The sequence below is a fragment of the Carassius auratus genome, chromosome 19 (assembly GCF_003368295.1).
Source record: "Carassius auratus strain Wakin chromosome 19, ASM336829v1, whole genome shotgun sequence".
NCBI classification, from domain to species: Eukaryota; Metazoa; Chordata; class Actinopteri; order Cypriniformes; family Cyprinidae; genus Carassius; species Carassius auratus.
Genome location: NC_039261.1, coordinates 10,053,240 through 10,074,408, shown reverse-complemented (window position 1 = coordinate 10,074,408; position 21,169 = coordinate 10,053,240). Strand labels below are relative to the sequence as shown.

General features: G+C 36.3%; 1 protein-coding gene across 5 annotated transcripts in view; it reads right to left on the bottom strand.

Annotated features, from left to right (window-relative positions):
• The window catches only part of col16a1 (collagen, type XVI, alpha 1), a 63,411-nt gene that overhangs the window by 32,170 nt on the left and 10,072 nt on the right, over positions 1-21,169 (bottom strand). For 2 of the 5 annotated variants that reach the window (XM_026288837.1, XM_026288841.1), the window contains exons 4-15: positions 20,598-20,715; positions 13,748-13,871; positions 11,289-11,570; positions 10,668-10,766; positions 8,801-8,875; positions 3,984-4,016; positions 2,135-2,170; positions 1,581-1,637; positions 1,136-1,171; positions 417-461; positions 238-276; positions 82-144 (exon numbers count right to left, since the gene is read on the bottom strand). In XM_026288837.1, coding sequence (XP_026144622.1) covers positions 82-144; positions 238-276; positions 417-461; positions 1,136-1,171; positions 1,581-1,637; positions 2,135-2,170; positions 3,984-4,016; positions 8,801-8,875; positions 10,668-10,766; positions 11,289-11,570; positions 13,748-13,871; positions 20,598-20,715 — 1,007 coding nt within the window. The remainder of the gene's footprint in view (positions 1-81; positions 145-237; positions 277-416; positions 462-1,135; positions 1,172-1,580; positions 1,638-2,134; positions 2,171-3,983; positions 4,017-8,800; positions 8,876-10,667; positions 10,767-11,288; positions 11,571-13,747; positions 13,872-20,597; positions 20,716-21,169) is intronic. The other 3 variants (XM_026288838.1, XM_026288839.1, XM_026288840.1) reach the window with 3 other exon arrangements.

Genomic DNA, 21,169 nt, shown 5'->3' with positions numbered 1-21,169 from the left:
GCACTGGAATATATATATATATATATAAAGTACATAAAGTATGATCATCTTTGACTTGCACATCAAATGCTAGCCACTTACATTTGTGCCTGGATTTCCGGGCAAACCTGTGGCTCCGACTTCTCCTTTCTGTCCTTTGTCGCCCTGAGAATGCGTATGAGAGTGACAGACAGAAATGGAGATAAGCAAGCGGCAAGCTCTAATGCACTTATTAACAGTCATACCGTCTTCCTTTACCTTCACTCCTATAGCTTCTCCCCAGTTGGCAGCCAGACCCTGAAACGTACGAGAATGAGAAATGGGTGAATCAATAGCCCGGAATAGTATCAAGATATCCCCTCTGCTTCAGTGAAGCCTGTTGAACACAAATTCGATCGCAAACCTCTCTCTAAGACAAGGGTGGCGCACACACTTACCGACTCTCCCCTCTCTCCTTTTTCCCCTTTAGCACCTTCTAAGCACTAAAACACAGATACAGCATGTCACCAAAGGTTCTAATTCACATTAAAGCTGCAGTAGGTAAGTTTTGTAAAAATATAGTTTTTTACATATTTGTTAAACCTGTCATTATGTCCTGACAGTAGAATGTGAGACAGATAATCTGTGAAAAAATCAAGCTCCTCTGGCTCCTCTCAGTGGTTCTATTGCCATTTGCAGAAAGTCATCCGCTCCCGGTAAGAAACAACCAATCAGAGCTGCGGTCCGTAACTTTGTTTGTGTTCAAAATTGTATATAATAAGCGAGTACACCATGAATCCATTTTCCAAACCGTGTTTTTAGCTTGTCCTGAATCACTAGGGTACACCTATAATAAGTGTTTATATTCGGACTATTTTAGATGCTTCGGGGGTACTGCGGCGTAGTATCCCAGCACCTTTGTGATTCTTCACAGACATAAACAGAGAGAAGTAGTTCCGGCTACGATGTTCTTCCGCAAGGCGCAAGCAGTTCTGTTTATTAACTGCTAGAGCGTCAAAAGTCACCTACCGCAGCTTTAAGTGGAGGCCAAAATATGAGATGAAAGAGGAAACCTGGAAATGTTTTTTTAAGTATTTATTTTAAAGAGGACGGTTAGTTCAGAACTTCAGATGACCAGTTTAAGGTCATTTTCCAGGCAAAAACCACATTGACTCACTCGTCCAGGAACTCCAGCACCAGTACAGTCCAAACCCTGAGAGGTAAAACAAAATATATTTTTTAACAATTTAAGGAATAATACCACATATAAACATGTGTATTAACATCCCTGACAAACTGTATACAAGCAACAGTCTTGCTTTTTAAATGTTCTGTATCAGCCTCCCTCCCCGCCATCCTGAAGAATCTTAATATCATCTTGAGGCTGGGCTTTTCATTTAAGTTATTAATGTATTAAGAGATTACGCCAATAAAAATGAAACTTTTGAGTAGTCGGCCAAGCTGGATCACTGGCACAGAAGCTAGCTCCTAATGAGGCATTTGTATAAGATGCCAAAATAAACAGCGCTGCAGTCATTTATTCCCAGCAAGCCTGGACTGAGAGTTGGATTTAGCGCACAAACATACTTATTTGGTGTGATTCAGTGTTTGACATTTCTTACCCGTTCTCCCTTCTCTCCTTTGAGGCCTGACTGACCCGCATAGCCCTCCTGAATAACCTGCAATAAAATGAAGAATTCAATGTACTCCATGTATATAGCACAGTGTCATATGAACCCTATGTTGAAAAGACCAGCTTGGATTGAGCCGGTAAGCAAAAAACATGTTTACTGTGCCAAGATTTCAATCTTGTACATGCAAATATGAAACAGAGCATGTGATGTGATAAAAGCACTCATCAACTGTCTGAAAATATCTAGCACTGGACGAAAAAAACAAACAAACAAACTAATATTTCTGAATGCATTTTGTGCATTAACACTAGTGCATTGATAGCTGCTTCTCATAATGCATCCTCTGACTTCTGGCCAACCTTTAAACATTCATACCCAACATGTATCATGGATCCTTGCCAGATTTTTCAAAGACATAAATGCATCTCTTTCCAAGGGCGTGATAACGCAGCACTCATGCACACTCATGCATGCAAATCCTGCTGCCTTCCTACACGGACATTAAATGCTGCACACACGAAAAGCTGACCGGGAATACCCACACTTGATTCCTCACTGAGCAGTACACAACCTGCGCACTGGAAAACAGAGAAAACCAGGTTGTTCCTATCCATGACATGTCTGCACAATGATTTTTGAAACAGTACTTCGCTCCACTCTTTTTTAAACCAGCTTTTCTTTTGATGTTGTTACATGTGTTGGCCTCCTGGTGGCAGTGCAACATAACATTAATTGGCATGGGAGTGCAGAATCGGGGGCGCGCGCACGAGGACCACGACTGCGTGTCATTTCAGCTTGCCGCAGCCCTCTCACGGGAGACAAAGATCAATAGGAACAGAACACTCCTTACGGCAGTGTTCATCAACGCCTGCTGCAAAGCTATAAGCAAGGGGACACGCAAAGTCAAATACTTATAAATAGCTGTTAGTTTTTAGCGGAAGAGCACAATTAAAACAAAATCCACCACCCGTCGAGTCCTGCTCAGCCAACAGGCGGTTAACGTGCATTGATGTGGTGAGGTAAGAGAGAAGGAGAGGAAGGGGCCCGGCTCTGAGAACGGTTGGCTGACGCGCTGGGCTGATTCATTCTTTCCAGAGGTGCACACAGAAGAAAGCTACATGATGAAAATCAACTCTTTGAGATTTTCACGCACTCGCTCTGTTCGCATGAATGAATGGATTTATGTGCGATCCTATATTCTATTGTTAGAGACCACATCATTTCAACAGAGTCTTTGTCTATGACCAATTGTGCGCTCAGTGCTGTGGTGGAATATACTGGGTTTAATACAATTTAAGCTCAAACAGCAGCATTAGAGGCATTATATGGCCACATATAATATCAGACATTTTCATTACAAAGCAAACAATCTAGGTTACAGTGAGACACTTACTATATAGTGAATAGGGCTGATCCATAAACATTAAAATAGTCACTGTTCTTTACATATGTGTTTAAAACCTTCAAAATTGTCCCTGTTTACTTCCACAGTTAGTTCCTCATTGCAGTCTTGATTTGTGCTTTTATGTCGTTTCTAGAAAATGGAGGAAGATCAGCTTTTTAATGATTTACAAAATGTGAAATTGATCCCATGACAAAACTGGACACCTGGGGTTGTGTGGTCTTCACAGATGCACAAGGCCCTAAATCCAAATCAGCTTTATGTCTATGTCTAAAATCTATGTGTGCGTGTTCAGCTAATGATTAGATTTTATTTCAGCTTTAGTGGCTAAAAACGTTTCCATCCAACATTGCAATTTTTAATAGTTACGTTTTATTTTAGTTTAATAGTTATAGTTTAACACTGGTTCGCAACAATTTGAGACACGGCCGTTGACCCATTGTTAACTCTGTGAATTAAATGAACACCAAAAAAACAAAAAGAGTCCCACTCACATCCCACTCAAATACTGACATTTTCAGGCTTTGCATTTCATAAAAAAAAAGGTAATAACCTTTTTTTTTCTATGAGTCAAAATATAAGTTGAGTGTTGAGTGGGTGCAGAGAGTGGAAAGGGTGACAAACAGACAAGAGTTTTATGTGGGAAACATGGGTGTTATTCACATATTGTGCTAGAGAATCACATATGCCCACCAAATACAAGTCCCTCTAAATCCAGGTGGTGTAATTTTGCACAATATGCTCTGTTATCAGAAGTAAATGATCTCATGGGTTTGTCAGGGTTAGTGTCAATGTTCTTCCCATTGCAACTCAGCACACAGCAATATACTTACCAATTACACAGTGAATTTCTACAGATATTGGGTGAAATCTGCTGGGACCACAATTCTTTTTTGTCATTTTTGAAGCCTTATAATCTGGATTACCTGTTGCTGTTCATGGCAAATAGAAATATTTGATTTTATGTTTACTTAATTCAAATAACTTACTTTTTCTGCCAATTCTTTGGATCCAAGAATGTCCTGTAGAACATAAAAAAACTAATAAATGGACAATGTAAGAAATGTTAATGTTATAAACTTAAAAAAGACACAATGAATCCAAAGTAGATACAGATCTAATGCCCATGTTTTCAGCAAACATGAAGATAAATCACATGAGGTATCCTCCTAAATAGGGTCTAGAAATGCCTCTTTACATATTATGCCATCTCTAACTTTGCATGCTTACCTAACAATGTTCTGCTGACTTGATGTTGGCATATTCAAGTATGATCAACAGTGACTTTTAAACTCTTGAAAGAGAGAAAATGGGGAGGAGAACTGGCAGGAACGAAAAGGGGGAAGTGCAGTGAGGAGGGACATGATTTGAAAGGGAACATCGGGGAAAGGCAGAAAAACAAAAGATGTGTAGAGCAGATATGCAAGTAAATCCTCGAGTCATGTCCAAGCAAAGAGAGCAAACACAGAATCGGTAAGGCTAATCAGACTGGATAGGCAATGAAAAGGAAGGAAAATCATAAAAGCAAGAGTATGACAGAAAAGTGCTCAATACCAAATCTCCGGTCATACCCGGAGATCCAGGTTAGAAATTGCTGAAAGCACATGCACGCATGCATGCACACAAAATTCTAAAAACAGGGTTCCACAGAGAACACGAAATGGACATGTTGTCCATATAGCTACAGGCTTTCACAGGATGGAAGAGAATTGTGATGACCTGTTCCAAAAACCCTGGTGGAATGAGCACATGAATAATGCAGGAAACTTTGTTTAGCTGCAACCAATTTCTCCCTCCCGGTGAGCTCGACAGAAAAACGGATGTGATGACAGAAGAATGCTGTGCTTTTAAGGGATTTTAATGCGGGGTGGATTAAGGATCTGTGATGGAGGAAGGGGTTAATCCAGAAGTAGACTAATGTTGGCAGCGTCCAACACAGCCTGGAACTCATTACAGTCTGTCGTAAAACACAGACTGCTGTACAAGACAGTAACCTGGGTCAGGGGAAAACATGCAAGCCCTTGTGAATTTTTTTATTTTTTTACATTTTTTTGGCCTGTCTGCGCATATGTATCTTCAACAGATAAATAAAGAAAAGCGACGGAAGTATGACTGTGTCGAGCTCACAGCTGTGGAGCCGTCTGATAAAGACTGTATAAGGAAGAATTCCACAAATTTACAAACACATTAACAAAATTACCATAATTTGTGCATGATCTCATGTACACGACACGTCGGCAAAACATGGCAGTTTCTTTAAAAGTAATGCAACTGAAAGTAGGGGTGGGCGATATCTCGATATTTAAAAAATATCGAGATATTTTTTAAACATGATATGGATTTTGACATATCGTATATATCGATATGTTGTTTATATTTAATTCTGATTCCGCCACTTTGCTTCTTTGCCTTCTCTGTGCTGTGCTCGCCCCCGCCTCCTTGCTTTTGTCCCCACTCCCTTCGCGTGTATATAACTAGTCTAAAAAACAAAGTCTAAAAACAAAAGGACAACTGGCTCCACTATATGGAGATACTTCGGTTTTAAGGCGTAGGACAAACAGAAGGCAGATGTCTAACGTAGGGCCCAATGATTTCCGCGATGCAGAAAACGCGGACGGAATCCAGTCATAAAAACGGTATTTACAGTTTAACGTGGAATGTCACGGATTTGTTTAAATTTTGAATGAATTATCAAAAGTAGGTCATGCACTTAAATCAAATCGCGATATAGACTAATATCTGCAAATATTAACCCGGAAAAGTCTATTTAAATATGAATCCTGCATGTTCTGCGTGTCTGTGTTAACGAATGGCGCAGAAGCGCGTCTTCATTCATTAAACACACGGAAGCGCGTGATGCTCGCGCTGATTTCAGCGTCTTTCCTATCAATGATAAAGATGTGAACACATGAGGAAGATCTCCAGAACTGAACGAGAGTCACTTCATGAGCATCTGACCATTTGATTTGAGTAAAACTAGCTCATATCACATCATAGACTGTAGTATCACATACACAGAACTGTAAAGGTAAACCCGTCAAAATAAAAGTATTTGGCAGAAATATTTTACTATTGTTCAGCAGAATGTACATAGCCCACTACTACTATTATTAAAATGAAATGAACATATATTTTTAAGGTATAATCACACAACATTTCTTCCATGTTTTATTTTTAATAGTAAATCCCCTTTGTTTACCAAAAAATAAAGTTTGCTTAATTTTAAATAATTAAAAGATAAATTAAATAAATGTTTTATGCCTTCATTTGACAACCAGAAAAATGTAAATACACAGAATTTCTGAAGGGAAAAAATTTCACATAAGGCTATTTTAAGATTTTTTTAAACTAATTAAGTTGTTTTTATGCATTTAAATAATTACACATGCTAAAACACAGAATTAGGTAACAATAAAGCATATGGTGAAGAAAAAAATAAGATGTTTCATAGGGCCCTAAACATGTAATATTTGGCATATTTGTTTTTGCAGTAGTTTTAGGGGGGTTATTTTTCCTGTAAAGATATCGAGATATATATCGCATATCGAGATATAGCAAAATATATTGAGATATATTTTTTTCTCCATATCGCCCAGCCCTAACTGAAAGTATACTGAAGACATATGCTACATAAAAAAAGAAAAGAAAAAAAGATTTATCTTAAAAAAAGTTAATATATTTTTTTAAATAATCAAAAATATATTTTAATTTTGCATACACTGGAAAATTTAAGTCAGAAGATTTTTTATGAATATAATAAATTAAATAAATTAAATTAAATACATTTAATTTAGACCAAAATAATCATTTATTTGAGAAGAAAAATAACAATTAGACAGTAAGACATTATAAAGATACCTTTCATATAATATATAAATAATTTTTACATTTCAATTTTAATTATAAATCAGGGTTTGAATAAATAAATCAGTGTTATTGGGGTAAGAAAAACAAACTTATTTCATTACATATATTTAATGTAAGTTTATTTCTCAAACAAATTCATCTCATTGTAAAGATGTTTGCCTGAAAGTAAAATAACAATAATTTTAAATAATTCATGCAGTGCATAAATTGTGCATTGCTGTCTAAATTCAGGCAATTGCTCAATTTGTCTGGCAAGGTCAAACATTCATTTGTTAGTTCTGCAAACATTTTATCAGAGGGATTAAATGAGCAAATACTGAGACAGGAAGTGGCATTAAGCACAAAAAGTGATACATCTAATGTGTACCAATGGAGCTAATTCCTCTGTCACTATGACAGCTAAGATAAAGAGAGCATTTACACAACGAAACCATTTTAAATCATTTCCACCTCAAATCGCCCACTGTTCTCGTGAGAGAATTTATCCACACAAAGCTGGAGTTGAATGTTGGGGTACGTGTGACTGTGTGTTGATGTAACAAACTGCTTTGAGTGCGTTTGGCTCCAATACAGAGCCCTCTGGATGTAATTATGTCGCATGTGTGAGTGTATATGAAACAATACACGTGGCAAGCGGAGAAGATATGTGACCAGTTGGAGACCAGCTGAAGTACCTTCACCAACCAGCTTTTTATTAGCCTCGCTAATGATCATGACTCACTGCTGCCAGGAGAAACAACAAGAGCAGCCCACACTAACATCACAAATCCTCTTTTCCACAGAGGACAAGTTACTCCCCCCATATACACAGCTAGCATTAGCAGTGAAAATAGCATCCAAATATCTGGTTTAAGTAGAAGTCATTGTTATCTGGAAAAGACTTAGGGTTATTCTTGGGGAAGGCTAAGACACAGAAATGCAAAAAGATGTGATTTTTCAGCAGTCAAATTGTGTTGCTCTACTCCATGCAACATTGATGGATTTTTGTTTATAGTGTTTGGTTGGCTCACAGTGGGATTGTTTTAAAGGGATTGCTCACCCAAAAATTAAAACTCTATAATTTACTTGCCCCATTTTCCTCGATGATTGTTCTTTTTCCATGAAACACGCAGGAGGTATTTAGCCAAATGCTATGATTTTCTCTTTTCCCATAAAATGAAGGTTGATAATAGCAGGCTGCTGTCAAGTAATAAATAAAAAAAGTTTTTATATATATATATATTCGAAACGTTGAACATAATATAGTATAATTTAATATAATTTAAATATTTTAAAATATTAAGACATTATATAATGTATTCAATAATTTAATTCATTTTTTTGTGATTTTAATATAGGTCACACTTTATTTTAATGTATAATTAGTATATTCACCTAAGGAGACTGGCAAAGCTATTTTAGGAAGATTATTTCTTTGGGCTTTTGGAGGCTTGCACACAGGAATGTGTTCGGTTCGCACCATCTTTTAATTGCTGGTTAATGTGCACAAATGCGTTTGATGGATGTCTTTGGTTATCGCATATTTATGTTGCGTTTTAAAATAGAGTGTTGAATAAAAAAATATGGCTTGTTAAAAAACGCATCTTGAGGCTTCTTCAATACGTTCCATTCCATTGCATTCTTTCTGCTTTTGAACGCAAGGATGCATGCTCTGTCTACGCCCCCTTAATAGCTCCCACTGAGAGCAAGTACGTGTGTGTCATCAAACACTTCAAACCATCTCAAGATCAGGATCCCACATTGGATAACTAACAACCCCTCTCTCAATTTCTGTGAGATCTTTTAATTAGAGGCCCTTTCAGAGACACTTTCAGTGGCTCATTTTCAAGTGCAGTATCAAGGGCTTTTTTTGCAAATGAATGAGTCAATGGACTGTATTTCAACATTTCTTCAAATGATTTGCAATAGATTAGACATTTTTACAGTCAAATGAATGTACCTGAGTGAAGGGATTAGGCGCAAACTCCACCTGGTTCTCTGCGGCTCGTCGACTCTTGGGAGCATCCGGTGGGCACTACAGAAGCACAAAGAGCACATGTCAAACTGAATCAGGTATAATATAAACGTTAGATTATTATTATTATTTTTACTTTGCAAATAAAATAAAAAGTAATAATAAAAAAAAATAAAAAACACTAACACGAAAACAGCACTGGATTTGATTTAATTTATGTTTTATAAAATCCTTCTCATGCACATGTCCTGGTATTAATATAAATGTGTTCTTTCCAGACATCTACAACATAAGACATCTTTTCTTCTGCATCTCAAGATGCAATCGCTGACTCCTCTGCTTTTAAAAAGCCACGTTAGAGCAAATCCATTCAAGGGGGAAATAGTTGCCCTTGTTTCCATTTTAAACACTGCTTGCAGGGAGCTTTGAGCATTCGCCCCAAAACAACAGAACACAAAGAACTTTGCTGGCTTACATTCAGACACACACACACACACACACACACACTATGGTAATCATGTTGATGTTTTAGTCAGATGGTTTTAATATCATTCATACCTTACCTCACAAATACGTAACTAATATGTAAAGGGAATAATATATTTTTTTTTTTCAGATAAAAAAAAACGGTACTTGTTGCAAGTCACTAATCTGATCCAAAATTGCATCAAATCTCAAAATGCCAGCTCAGAGTTGGCAAGTTTCGCAGGTGACATTTCCTGATCTCTACCTTCTTTACTATTCCAGGCTGTGGGTGGCTGTATGCTTTTCATACAGGCTGAAGTTATCTGCAAGGGACGCATTCCTGCGAGTCTTTTCGATTCAGCAAGCCTTGCCAAAGCTCTGATCAATTCAGAGAGGAGAGACGCACCAAATTCCAAATCCTCAAATAAAGCAGCACTCCCACATTGATGACTCAAGCGCTGTTCCTCCACCACAGCCGTCCCGATGGAGCTTGATCCATCAAGTACAACTACAACAATGATTTTTTTTGACAGAAAGAAGGCATCCATTTCCTCAGCAAAACATGAGCTTTGCCTCCACTGTGATCACTGAAAACATGTGCGAATGTTTCATCAGCTAGGGTGAAATATTACTTGACAATACTGGGAAAAACACTCACCCTCTCAAAAATTCTTCTACCTAAGCTTGAACTGTGGTAGGTTCAAACCTCCAAGCTAAAATTATATAGTTATTCGTGTAATATACATGCATGGGACCATAACATTGTTAACATACTCACTGTTAACTAATTTCACAGCTATTTCGATGCGAAGTGCTTCGCTTTTAAATAAATCGTTAGCCTCAAAATGTGAATTGTATTTTCTCTCCCTGTCTCACTTTCTATTCGTCCAGATTTAAACATGTTTTCATTTTCATTTACATCAAATTATTTCATGTTTTTTTATTTTATTTCAAATACCGAAAATTATTTAAAATAGTTTGTGAGTAAATTTTTTTAAGGTGAACTATTCCTTTGTTTGAACAAACAACTTAATGTAGTTCAATCGTTTATTTTTATTTTTTTATGTTGATAATGTTAGACTAGCTAATTACTGGACATCGAATAACAGAAGTGAATTGATTCCTTTTTCTTTTTTCTTTTTTTTAAAATACAACATTTTCTACTTTTTCTTAAAATATCTGTTCATTTCCAGCAAACACTATCCAAATAAGTGTCTTTTTTGTTATGTAGATCTTAAACCCTGCTCTCTACAGTATGTACAGCAATGCCATAAAAAACCATTTGACAGCCCGTAGTGGATGAATACTCATAAATGAATTCACTAGACGAAACGTGTTTGAAACTTCGCATAATGCCATGTATAAAAGCATTTTACAGTGTTTTTACCAGTTCAGACTTTATTACCCGAGCTCCAGGTATCTCACAGCAGGCCTCCTGCATAGCCAGAGAGGGGTCACAATACACCATCACTTGCTGGATGTCAATCTGAAGAAAGATGAAGAGAGAAAGCATATTAAAAGCAGAGCAAGAACAAAGAAAATCTGCTTTTTAAGTGCTGGACCCCCCACTGCTTTACATATGACCACTTACATGATCATTTTGCTAAGTGGTTGGATAACTAACTAAATAATTAGTAATGGATGAAGCTCTATTAGGCAAGCATGGGCTGTTCTTTTCATCTTTTTTTTTTTTTTTCGAGCTGAGAGCTCAGTAGCATTAGCCCTGAAGAGAAGTGCCTGTAGTCTTCCTGTCTCTCATACATCCACAGACACACCCCTGCCACAATTCCCAGGCAGACTGGATGCCAGGGGCAAAACCTGCGGGAAGCCTGCTTATAGGAAACATCTACTTCCGACTTCTCTATTAGCAGTGTAGTGCTCAATTATGAGAGGAGACGGAAGCTTCTGCAGTCTTCATCTAATTGACATCCTTATACGACAAGTCTCTTCCTCTGTAAAAGGTTCACAATACGGCCTCAATATTTGTAGGATCAGCAGAGGTCCTCACCTCCACAGGGCCAGCATCAGTTGCCCTCATACCCAGCAGTGTGTGTCCATTAATGGGTAACTGGCCACGGAGCTCCAGGGGCTTGTTCTCAATGGAGCTGCAGTCCACGTGCAGGGAGGCAGCACCTCTCTGTAGACTCAGAGCCACTTTATGCCAGCGCATGTCCTTCAGGGATTCCACACCGTCTCCTTCGAACACACACCCCACCATGGACCCTTCAGGGTCAGCTCCTCTCGCCCGCAGGGCCAGGTTACCATCTGGACCATTCCAGTCCAGTGACAACTAAAGGAGTGTGATGAACATGGAAAAAGAGAGTTTTATTTAGAAAATGTGATTATGTTGAGGCTGCAGTACAGGGTCCAAAATTAACATTTTGTCATTAGTATATATATATATATATATATATATATATATATATATATATATATATATATATATATATGTTGTTATTATTTCATGTTTCAAATATTTTTATTAGAGCACATATTCACATCGTTATATTATCTACATCATACACAAGAGTATAATGTATATCCACATAAAAATATGTGCAGTTAGGACCTACTGTCCTCTTTTTGTTTTTAGAACATACAACAATGATAAAAGAAGAACAGAATCAACAGATAGACATACAGAGTACTGGAAAAAAAAACACACCTAAATAATCCCTCTCCCCCACCCTACCCAGCCATATCCTTCCATTTAAATACTACTATATTATAGTTAGAGGGAAACATTAATTTCCACTGCCTGATGTGAGATCAGAGGTGACCACAATTTTTCAAAGTGTGGGAGTTTATCCATAAGAATATATTTTATTCTCTCTAAGTGGAGAGTGTTAGTAAGATCACTAAGCCATATCTTTATTTTTCCAATGCAAGAGAAGTAGCTTCTTTGAGGTGATGAGACTATAGGACAGGAAGCATTGTTGGTAGTTGTTTAACCTTTTATATCGTCTGAAATTCCTAAAATAATAATGAGTGGATTAGGCTCCAATTGTATTCTGAGTATCCTAGAAATTAAACTGAAGATATTAAGCCAAAAGATCTTAACCTTGGGACACAGGACAGCTGTTAAGCAACGTGTCTTCTGCAATAAGGCATCTGTCACATAGAGGGGATATCTCAGGGTATATTTTGTGTAATCTTTCCTTAGAATAGTGAAGACGATGTAGAATCTTAAAGTGAATTAGGCAGTGCCTAGCATTATTAGAACATCGATGAGTATGTGTATGTAACATCGACCATTTTGTTTTTATGGAAGTGGAGATCACTGGACTTATATACTGCAAAGTGTCATGTTGTTATTATTTCATAACAATAAATTTTTTAGCTGTATATCATGGCAAAAGTACATATAATCTTTTAAGATTAAGATGCTTGTCATAAGGCAAATCTTTTGAAATCTCTCTCTCTCTCTCTCTCTCTCTCTCTCTATATATATATATATATATACAGTATATACATATATGTACATATATATACATATATATATATATATATATATTTTTTTACTATTTCTTTGACTAGTTTTATTTGCCAAAGTCACATTTCTCACATAATTCTCGCAAAGTGTTAGTATTGGTGTAGCATAATCAAAAACTTGCTTTAAAATTAAATATTATATAAATAAGTATTCAAGAGCTCTTTCGCATAAACCTATAGTATATTTAAGTCAGAAATGAAAAAAACTCATATATAAAACATATAAAGCAGCATGGCTAGATAACATGAACTATGAAAAAAATGTTCAAAAACGTTGTTAATGATAAAGTTCAACATTTGCTAATACATTATTAAGTTCTAAAGTTGTATCTATTAGCATTATTTAATATATCCGAGGCGACATGAACTAACAATGAACAAATGTTTGTGAACCAACATAAAAAAAGATGAATAAATGCAGTAACAAATGAATTGCTCATTAGTTCATTTTAGTGAATACAGTAAAAAATTGGCCTTACTGTTTAGTGTTACCATTGAATTTAAAGGAATCAATATAAATGTGATTCAATGACCCACTCACATGTTTTGATACCTGAATGAATCAGTGTTTTGAACAAATTGATTGAGTTAATGATTCAATGACTCATTCACACTTGTTCAGTCCTGAATTAATCATGCTTTATTGCATTGATTAAATGAATGAATTCAATGACTCACTTACTGCATAAACAGTAACTTGTCTGCACCAACTGGTGTAAAACTGTAATTTCCTTAAAGAGTAACTAAAAATCTTCACCGTTTTTTCAAGAATTTCAGTAATTATTGCAATTTTATCAGCTTATATTCATGTCATGGGTAAGTGTGCTGCTATAAGCACTACTCAGTCTGTCAATTTTTTTTCCAATATTTTAAAAATAATCAGCAGTTAGGATTTTATGATTTATAATGCAGCTCTTTAATTAGTAGTTCCCAAAGATACAGATCTATGGACTTGAGCGGAAAGTGGACACACACCTGAGGATAGCCGTGTTCATCTGATATCTGGAACAGGTAGATGTTATCATTCAAAGATTTCTTCTTCAGAAGCAGGGTGAAGACCAGGGTGAACTCCTCTGGAAGTCCATGAGGAAACACTTGACTGAGAAGACAAGTGTGCGGTTAGACTGCAGTACACGTACAAACAGATGAATGTGGAGCAGCTGGTTGTAAGAGTAAAGCAACAGTCTGAATGCTATCAGAAGAGGGAGTATCTATGTATTAATGGTGCTGTGGATACAGATATATGGATAACCCCTGACACTAATTTTGAAAAGAAATGCAGCTCAGCAAACCTCATCTTCATTCTCAACTTCTATCTCTCGGTAGATAAACAGTTTGCCTGCCTCTTGGTGGGTCAAGGGCAGGCAAACTCCAGGAATGTGTTTACCATCCCAGATCTACACACACAGACTCTGTACTGGAGTTTATTCACACACAAGTCATGGAGCAACGAGAAGCTGGTCATAAACACATAAACATGCATACATAACACACACAACAATGATCGGGTAAAGTGTTTGTATCTAAAATGAGATGACAATGATTTATAAAAGAGACCGTGAATCCAAAGTAATAGAAAAAATGAAATAGAAAATGAAATCAGGACTAAACACTAGCACGAGAGAGTGTGAGAGAGAGAGAGAGAGAGAGAGAGAGAGAGAGAGAGAGAGAGAGAGAGAGAGGGAGGGAGATTGTACAGGATGAAACTGAGGTATATATTCGTTTCCAAGATTTCTTGTTGATATTGATAATCAAAACTACTTCACTGAAAGGGCCATCATAAATCAAAGATTATTCTTATTTTTTTTAATTATTATTAATAAATTGAATTATTATTCAATATTAGAGTCCCGTATAGCAGATTATTGAGAAAAGAGTACATTATTTATTGTTGGAAAGTAACTAGGAAAGTTCAGTCATTATTATCAATGCCATTTATGGAATTATAGAATTTTGATTGCAGAAATGTATTTATTTTGTTTCATACTATGTGCAACCTAAACAGCCTCATCTGTATAGTGTGTACTATAAAACTGTAGTATTTTTAGCCAAGTTTAGCATGTCATGTTGCTCTGTGATGATTATCTCAAGAATAAACTTTGTTTTTAAGTGTTTGGGCATGTTTTAATTGGATTCATCTGCTGAAAGTAAACTATTTTTATATTCTGTTCATATTTCAGTACTGTTACGAATAGCTTTCACACCTTTGAAATGTAGTGTGTTTAAAACAATGTCACTTTGAAATCAACGGACCAATCAGAATCTAATAAGCAATATTTTTATACAGACATCTTTGTGTATATATTAGCAACATTGTATAAGAGCTAATACTGCACCACTCTCCATCAAGCAGTTTTTAATGGACAAATAGCCAACTTGTGTATTTTTGAGTGAAATACACAACCATTCACATATTTTCTTAACATTATGCATCATGAATTCCATGATTTCCCTTGTTTTCCCTTACCAAAAAGACATTTATTCACACCTCATAAATATACTTAAAATTACATTTATGAATACTTGAGTATATTCTAAATTCTAAGTATATTTGAGCTATACTCCTAGAATCCTGTTTTCATTGTTATACGTTAGAGGGCGCTAGTACACATCTTCTGTACAGAAAAAAAAATAAACACCAGATACTAACACATGTACTGTAACACGATCATCTGACATGAAACAGCATCAAAGCTGTAATGTTATGGAATAAAATGACAGATGAAGAGGTAATAATTACAGTCAAGCTTTGGGGTGTTGATTGACTCCATTTTGATTATCACTCTGAATCCAATTCATAGTCTTTTTTTCAGCTTTTTGTTCATTTCTTTATTCTTGTTATTTCTTTATTTTTATGTGTAAAGTGTTTAAAAAATAATGCATGAAGCTAGAATAAAATGTTTTTTTTTTGTTTTGTTTTTTTTGTTTACAAGCAGATACCCTGTTCTTTCTTTGGATGTTTTTTATGTTCAGATATTCATACAACAAAATATTTACACATTAAAACATAAATAGGGACATTGTAGTATACTTCAAGTATGATGTAAAGTTCACTTAAAGAAAATGTATGAGTATACTTGCAGTATAAAACTACTAGACTACTGACTACTAGTTTACTGAGACTTTAAAGTGTCCAAAGTATTTAATTATTAAACTATCAGCATACTTATAATACTTACAGTATATATAAGTGGGCCAATTTAGTCCCAAGGAGTACTGAAACAGTACATTTACAAGTATACTACTAGAACACTGATATTTGTTTGCTTGCTATATAAAGTATACTTAGAAATATACTTGACCTTTACTTAAGTATACTTAATGAAATAAACTTGAAGTATACTACTTTTCATAAGGGTTCACAAATGACAAAACGTTTATTTGAACATATAATTATTTCTGAATGATAATGTGACACACTGATGATTAATGTAAGAGCTACTGAAAATTCAATGCAGAAATTCAGCCTTGGTGAGCATAAAAGACTACTTACCAACCCCAAACTTATTTGAGTGGTATTGTATTTAAATAAAACTAAGGGCCATTATATAGTCAACGTGAGCAACGCAAGCAAGCAACGCGAGTGACGCGCTACCTTTCATAGTCTAAACAGTGGACGCAAGCGTCATGGGCAATGCTTGTATGCAACACACCACTCATGCAACAGGGGGTAGTAGAGTTGGGTCACGTGATATTCAGATCAAAATGGCAACTGAAAAGGAGTGCATTCTATTGCTGATTTTACATCGGCGCCAACAAAGGCAGAGCAGAGATAGGTGGTGGTGTGTTTTCCCTTTAAATCGAAGAAGAGATCAGGATGGGGAGTTTGTATCTCTGGGGCTTCCCACGTGAAGCCTGGACGAGGAGAGACATGCCCAGTACTTCAGGATGTTGAAACTTAGCTGCCCCGCACCACTTCTGCACGACACCTTCCACTTTTTTGTGGGCCTTAGTGAATTTGTCATGGGCACTTTTCCAGTCCGTTTTCAACTTATCTAAGGGTTTTCCCATCACGGTTGGAACCTCTCGCCAGGCATTTTCCAATGCTATTTTATTGGAGTGTAATTGCGATGAATGTATACAGAGTCAATCTTTCGTTCGTTATCTCTCTCGGCTCGGTGTTCATCTTCAGTTCTCTCTTCACAGCAGTTCAGTCAGTGTACTGTTTGAGTACATGAATTATGCCGGGATATTGGTTTGTTTGAACTCAGAGGCAGTGTCAGCCAGGTTAATAAAGTTCACAGCTTAAGTCACTTGTGGATTAACGCTTATTGGAGATGTGAATCATTTAAAATGATTCAGTTCGATTTGGTGAACTGGTTCAAGAAGATCCGGTTACATCGAATGATTCGTTCGTGAACCGGATATCACTAAACTGCAGTGCTTTGAACTCGCTCACAACAGAAATGCAAGAGAAGACAATGCTGAATAAAGTCGTAGTTTTTGCTGTTTTTGGACCAAAATGTATTTTCGATGCTTCAAAAAATTCTAACTGACCCTCTGATGTCACATGGACTACTTTGATGATGTTTTTCTTACTTTTCTGGACATGGACAGTATACCGTACACACACTTTCAATCGAGGGACAGAAAGCTCTCGGACTAAATCTAAAATATCTTAAACTGTGTTCCGAAGATGAACGGAGGTCTTACGGGTTTGGAACGACATGAGGGTGAGTCATTAATGACATAATTTTCATTTTTGTGTGAACTATCCATTTAAAGTACACCCTGTAATTCGAAGTATGCATAATATCCCTTACGAAAAAATAACAATGGTTTTATTATAGTAAAACTGTAGTAATCCATGTTTTTTTGGCATGTTGACTACCATTTGTAGAACCACAGATTTACAACAAATACCATAGTTAAACAATGATTAATATAACAAAACCATGGTTAATTCATGGTTACCATGGTTTAACTATAGTAACCATGGTTTTTTTGGTTTTATTTGTAGTAAAACTATGGTTAATTTCCGTAAGGGATACTAGAATTAATGTACAATATTGCAATGTCGCCCCCACTGACAATGCATAGTACTGCGTGCATCGACGTGTCGTGTATCAAAAACTAGGATGATACATTTGGCTATGCACCGACGCATAATGGTGGCCGAAGCTATATATATAAATATATATATATATATATATATATATATATATATATATATATATATACACTAGAGGTGTAATGGTACACAGAAGTCACGGGTAGGTACATCGTTTTTTTTGGGTCATGGTTCGAAAATGCCCTCACCTATGTTAATTGTAAAGTTCAAAGCTTTTAAATAGCATTTATTTGGTGTCAAGTGAGCAGTTTTAATTAATTAGCTAATTACTTAGAAAAATCACAAAGCATCATTATCAGTATCAGCCACAGCAAACTGCTGATTATCAGTTATTCTTATCAGCCACCAAATTTTTTTTCACTTCTTTTTGGACACAAATACAATAACCTGAGTAAACACACTCAAACCTCCACCCTCCGTCTCGCTCCAAGGTAAGGTGAAATTCAAGATAAAGGAAAGCAAGAGTTAGACAGTTCTATTACAAGCCAAGTCTAAACTAAGAGAATGACTAACACAGAGGTGGCCTAATAATTTAAACCCCATCTGCTGCTATCAAGTATCAGAGACCAGCTGACAAGACTTTACATTAAACTTTATCTCATAGAAAGAGAATGTCGGAGACCATTTATGGAGGAAGAATCCTGTTTTTTCTCCCTTTCAGCAGTAAGCCGGCCATATCGAGTGAGTTTGTAGCACAGGCTATCGCTCTCTGGCTGAGATGAGATTTAGAGCAGGAGAAAAAAGAGCTCAGGTTTCAAATGGGGAAAGCACCTGGGGCTCTGGAAAACCCATTCTTAGAGAGGAACTCCCTGATGATGGGGGGATTTGAGTATGTCTGGGTGTATGTGTATCTTTGCCTTTCATTGAAAAGTTTCAGAAGGTCAAACTGTACAACTTCCAAGTAAAACACAACTATTATTGCAGCTAAATGAGGTAAATGATAGAATAAGAAAGCATTTTAATAAATTTTTTTTTTTAAATCTGACATTTGTGTATTAACAAGTAAGACCACATTTTGTACCATTGTTCTGATCCTGATCCCTGAAAATAAGTGTTCTCAAGAGACCTCCAACCTAACATCTGGATCCAGATCCCTAACCTTTAAGTAACATTACTTGCAATGCACCATTAGCACCAAGATAAGCTGTGTCAGATCCTCGTGTTTATTTACAACTGCCAAGCAGCTCTCTCTAAAGGGAATGTCAGCCAGAGAACAGCCATCATTTCAAGACGGGGAGATAAACAGCTGCTCAAGCACTATTAGTGACAATAGATCACATGTCCAAACATCTGAAAACAAATGGGTAACTATCCAGGAGGGAGGGAGATAAAGACAACACATTATCTCGTCCATTATGTCCATTATAGCATAATAACGGAGTTTATGCCACTCATAAGTTCTACAGGTTTCAAACTCTCAGTCTTTAGCCCTTTTGGAATTAATTTGTTTTCTAGGTGATGTCTGAATTGCAATTGAAGAGTTGAATTGCAATTGAACAGATAATTCAGTTTTTAACAATTTTCAAAAATCATGTTTTTCATTGTGCATTCCAATTAATCTCAATAAAATGGCAGTTGGGTTATTTTAGAGTTTATTTTTAAGTAAAAATAAAATAAAAATAAATACAGCTAACTAACCGCGGGGGCATTCCCTGTTTTCTTCAATTACCTTTGCTTTTGAATAGTTGTAAAAGTGGTGTACGCATTTTATTTTCACTTTCAAATAGCGGCAATTCTGAGTAAAGCAATTGTTCATTTTTAGTTAATTTTCATTCTCCCTATTTTCGAATTAGCGGCAGTTATGCACATATTTCAGATCTGAAAAGCTATTATGAGATCCACAAGTTAGCCTGTACAATAAGAAATCCAGTAACCTTCTCAGAAAAAAAGTAGTCCTGTGCGAATAGGGCTTTTGAAGGCTTCCATCTGTGTGTGTGAATTCATGACATAGAGTATACGCTGCAGATCGAGGACAGAGCAGGTAAAAAAAAAAAAACAACAAAAAACAAAAGAGTATAAAATGGTTATACAGTCCAGAGAGCTTCAATATTACTGCTCTGACCTATTTGACTCAAATGCCATAATTTCTGTTAAGTCTACATGAAAAAAGCATAACAGGAAATTCTAATAAGGAACCTGATGAGTAGTCTAAAGCAATGCAAAATGACTTTCATCCCAACATACAGTAACAGATGAAATAGAACCGTTAGCTTATTTCATTGTCATGTTTCGTCTATGCACGGCTCAGTAAAAGCATTGTCATAAAATGGATTGTTACTCTGGCTTGAGCTCTCACCAAAAGCACTTAAAGTTATTGTTAATAAAACATTTAACAGCGTTTCTGTGTAAAAGCACAAAGCAGAGTGTAATCCGCTGAAATGTTTATTTGCAGCGAGACAGACGTGACTTAAGGAGGAAGTCAAAATATCTCTAGTGACATTATTGCAATTCCTTCATGATGCTAGCATTCTTTAAATGTAAGCCCAAAAAACAGTCAACGGACAGGAATTTGAGACTTGTAGTGACCTGCCAGAATACTTCTAGAAGTTCTGCAATTCTGTCTTATTGTACTGTATGTTTTATTGCTTTTAGATACAGGATGAACAGGCTCCATCATCTGAGAGAAAGCTAAAATGTAGTTTTTTTTCTATAATTGACCATGAAGGGTCACAGAGAATTATGGAAAATAATCCCTCTCTAATAGATACCAAGACAAACAAAAGGGGAAAGGTTAAAAAAAATAAAAAAAATTACTCTGTAGGTTGGATGAGTTGTACTTTTCCAAGGCGAAGGATGACAGGCCCTCTCGGGTTTCGGATCTTCTTGACCTCGCTGTTCTTCAACAGGGAGAAACTGCGTGCCAGATTGAAACCTGCAGATCATGCAATCAATCCATTTAACCACCCCTCAGGCTAATATATCAGTGAGCTGCTTGTTGACATGTCCTATGCTGTGTATCAACTCTGCTGTGGCAATTTTCAATTCATGTAAAGCCAAAGGAGGGACCTTAACACTGGGAACATTTATATCTTTCAGCTCATGTACAGAGGCTGTTCCTTAAACTGCCTTAATGGGCAGTTGAGCTTTAATTAAGTGTATTAAAAGGCTTGAATGATTTCAAATGGCAGTACATTCACATAATTATGTAGAGTGAACTTTTTCCCATTTCTTTTGGCTATACTATGCAAAATAATAGGCCAATATGAAGTGCTTTGCATACAAAGCTCAAGAAAATAGAAGCCAGCTTTGATTATGATGAGAAATGTTTCTTTGGCACCGAATTAGAATATTAGAATGATTTCTTAAGGACTGTGTGACACTAAAGA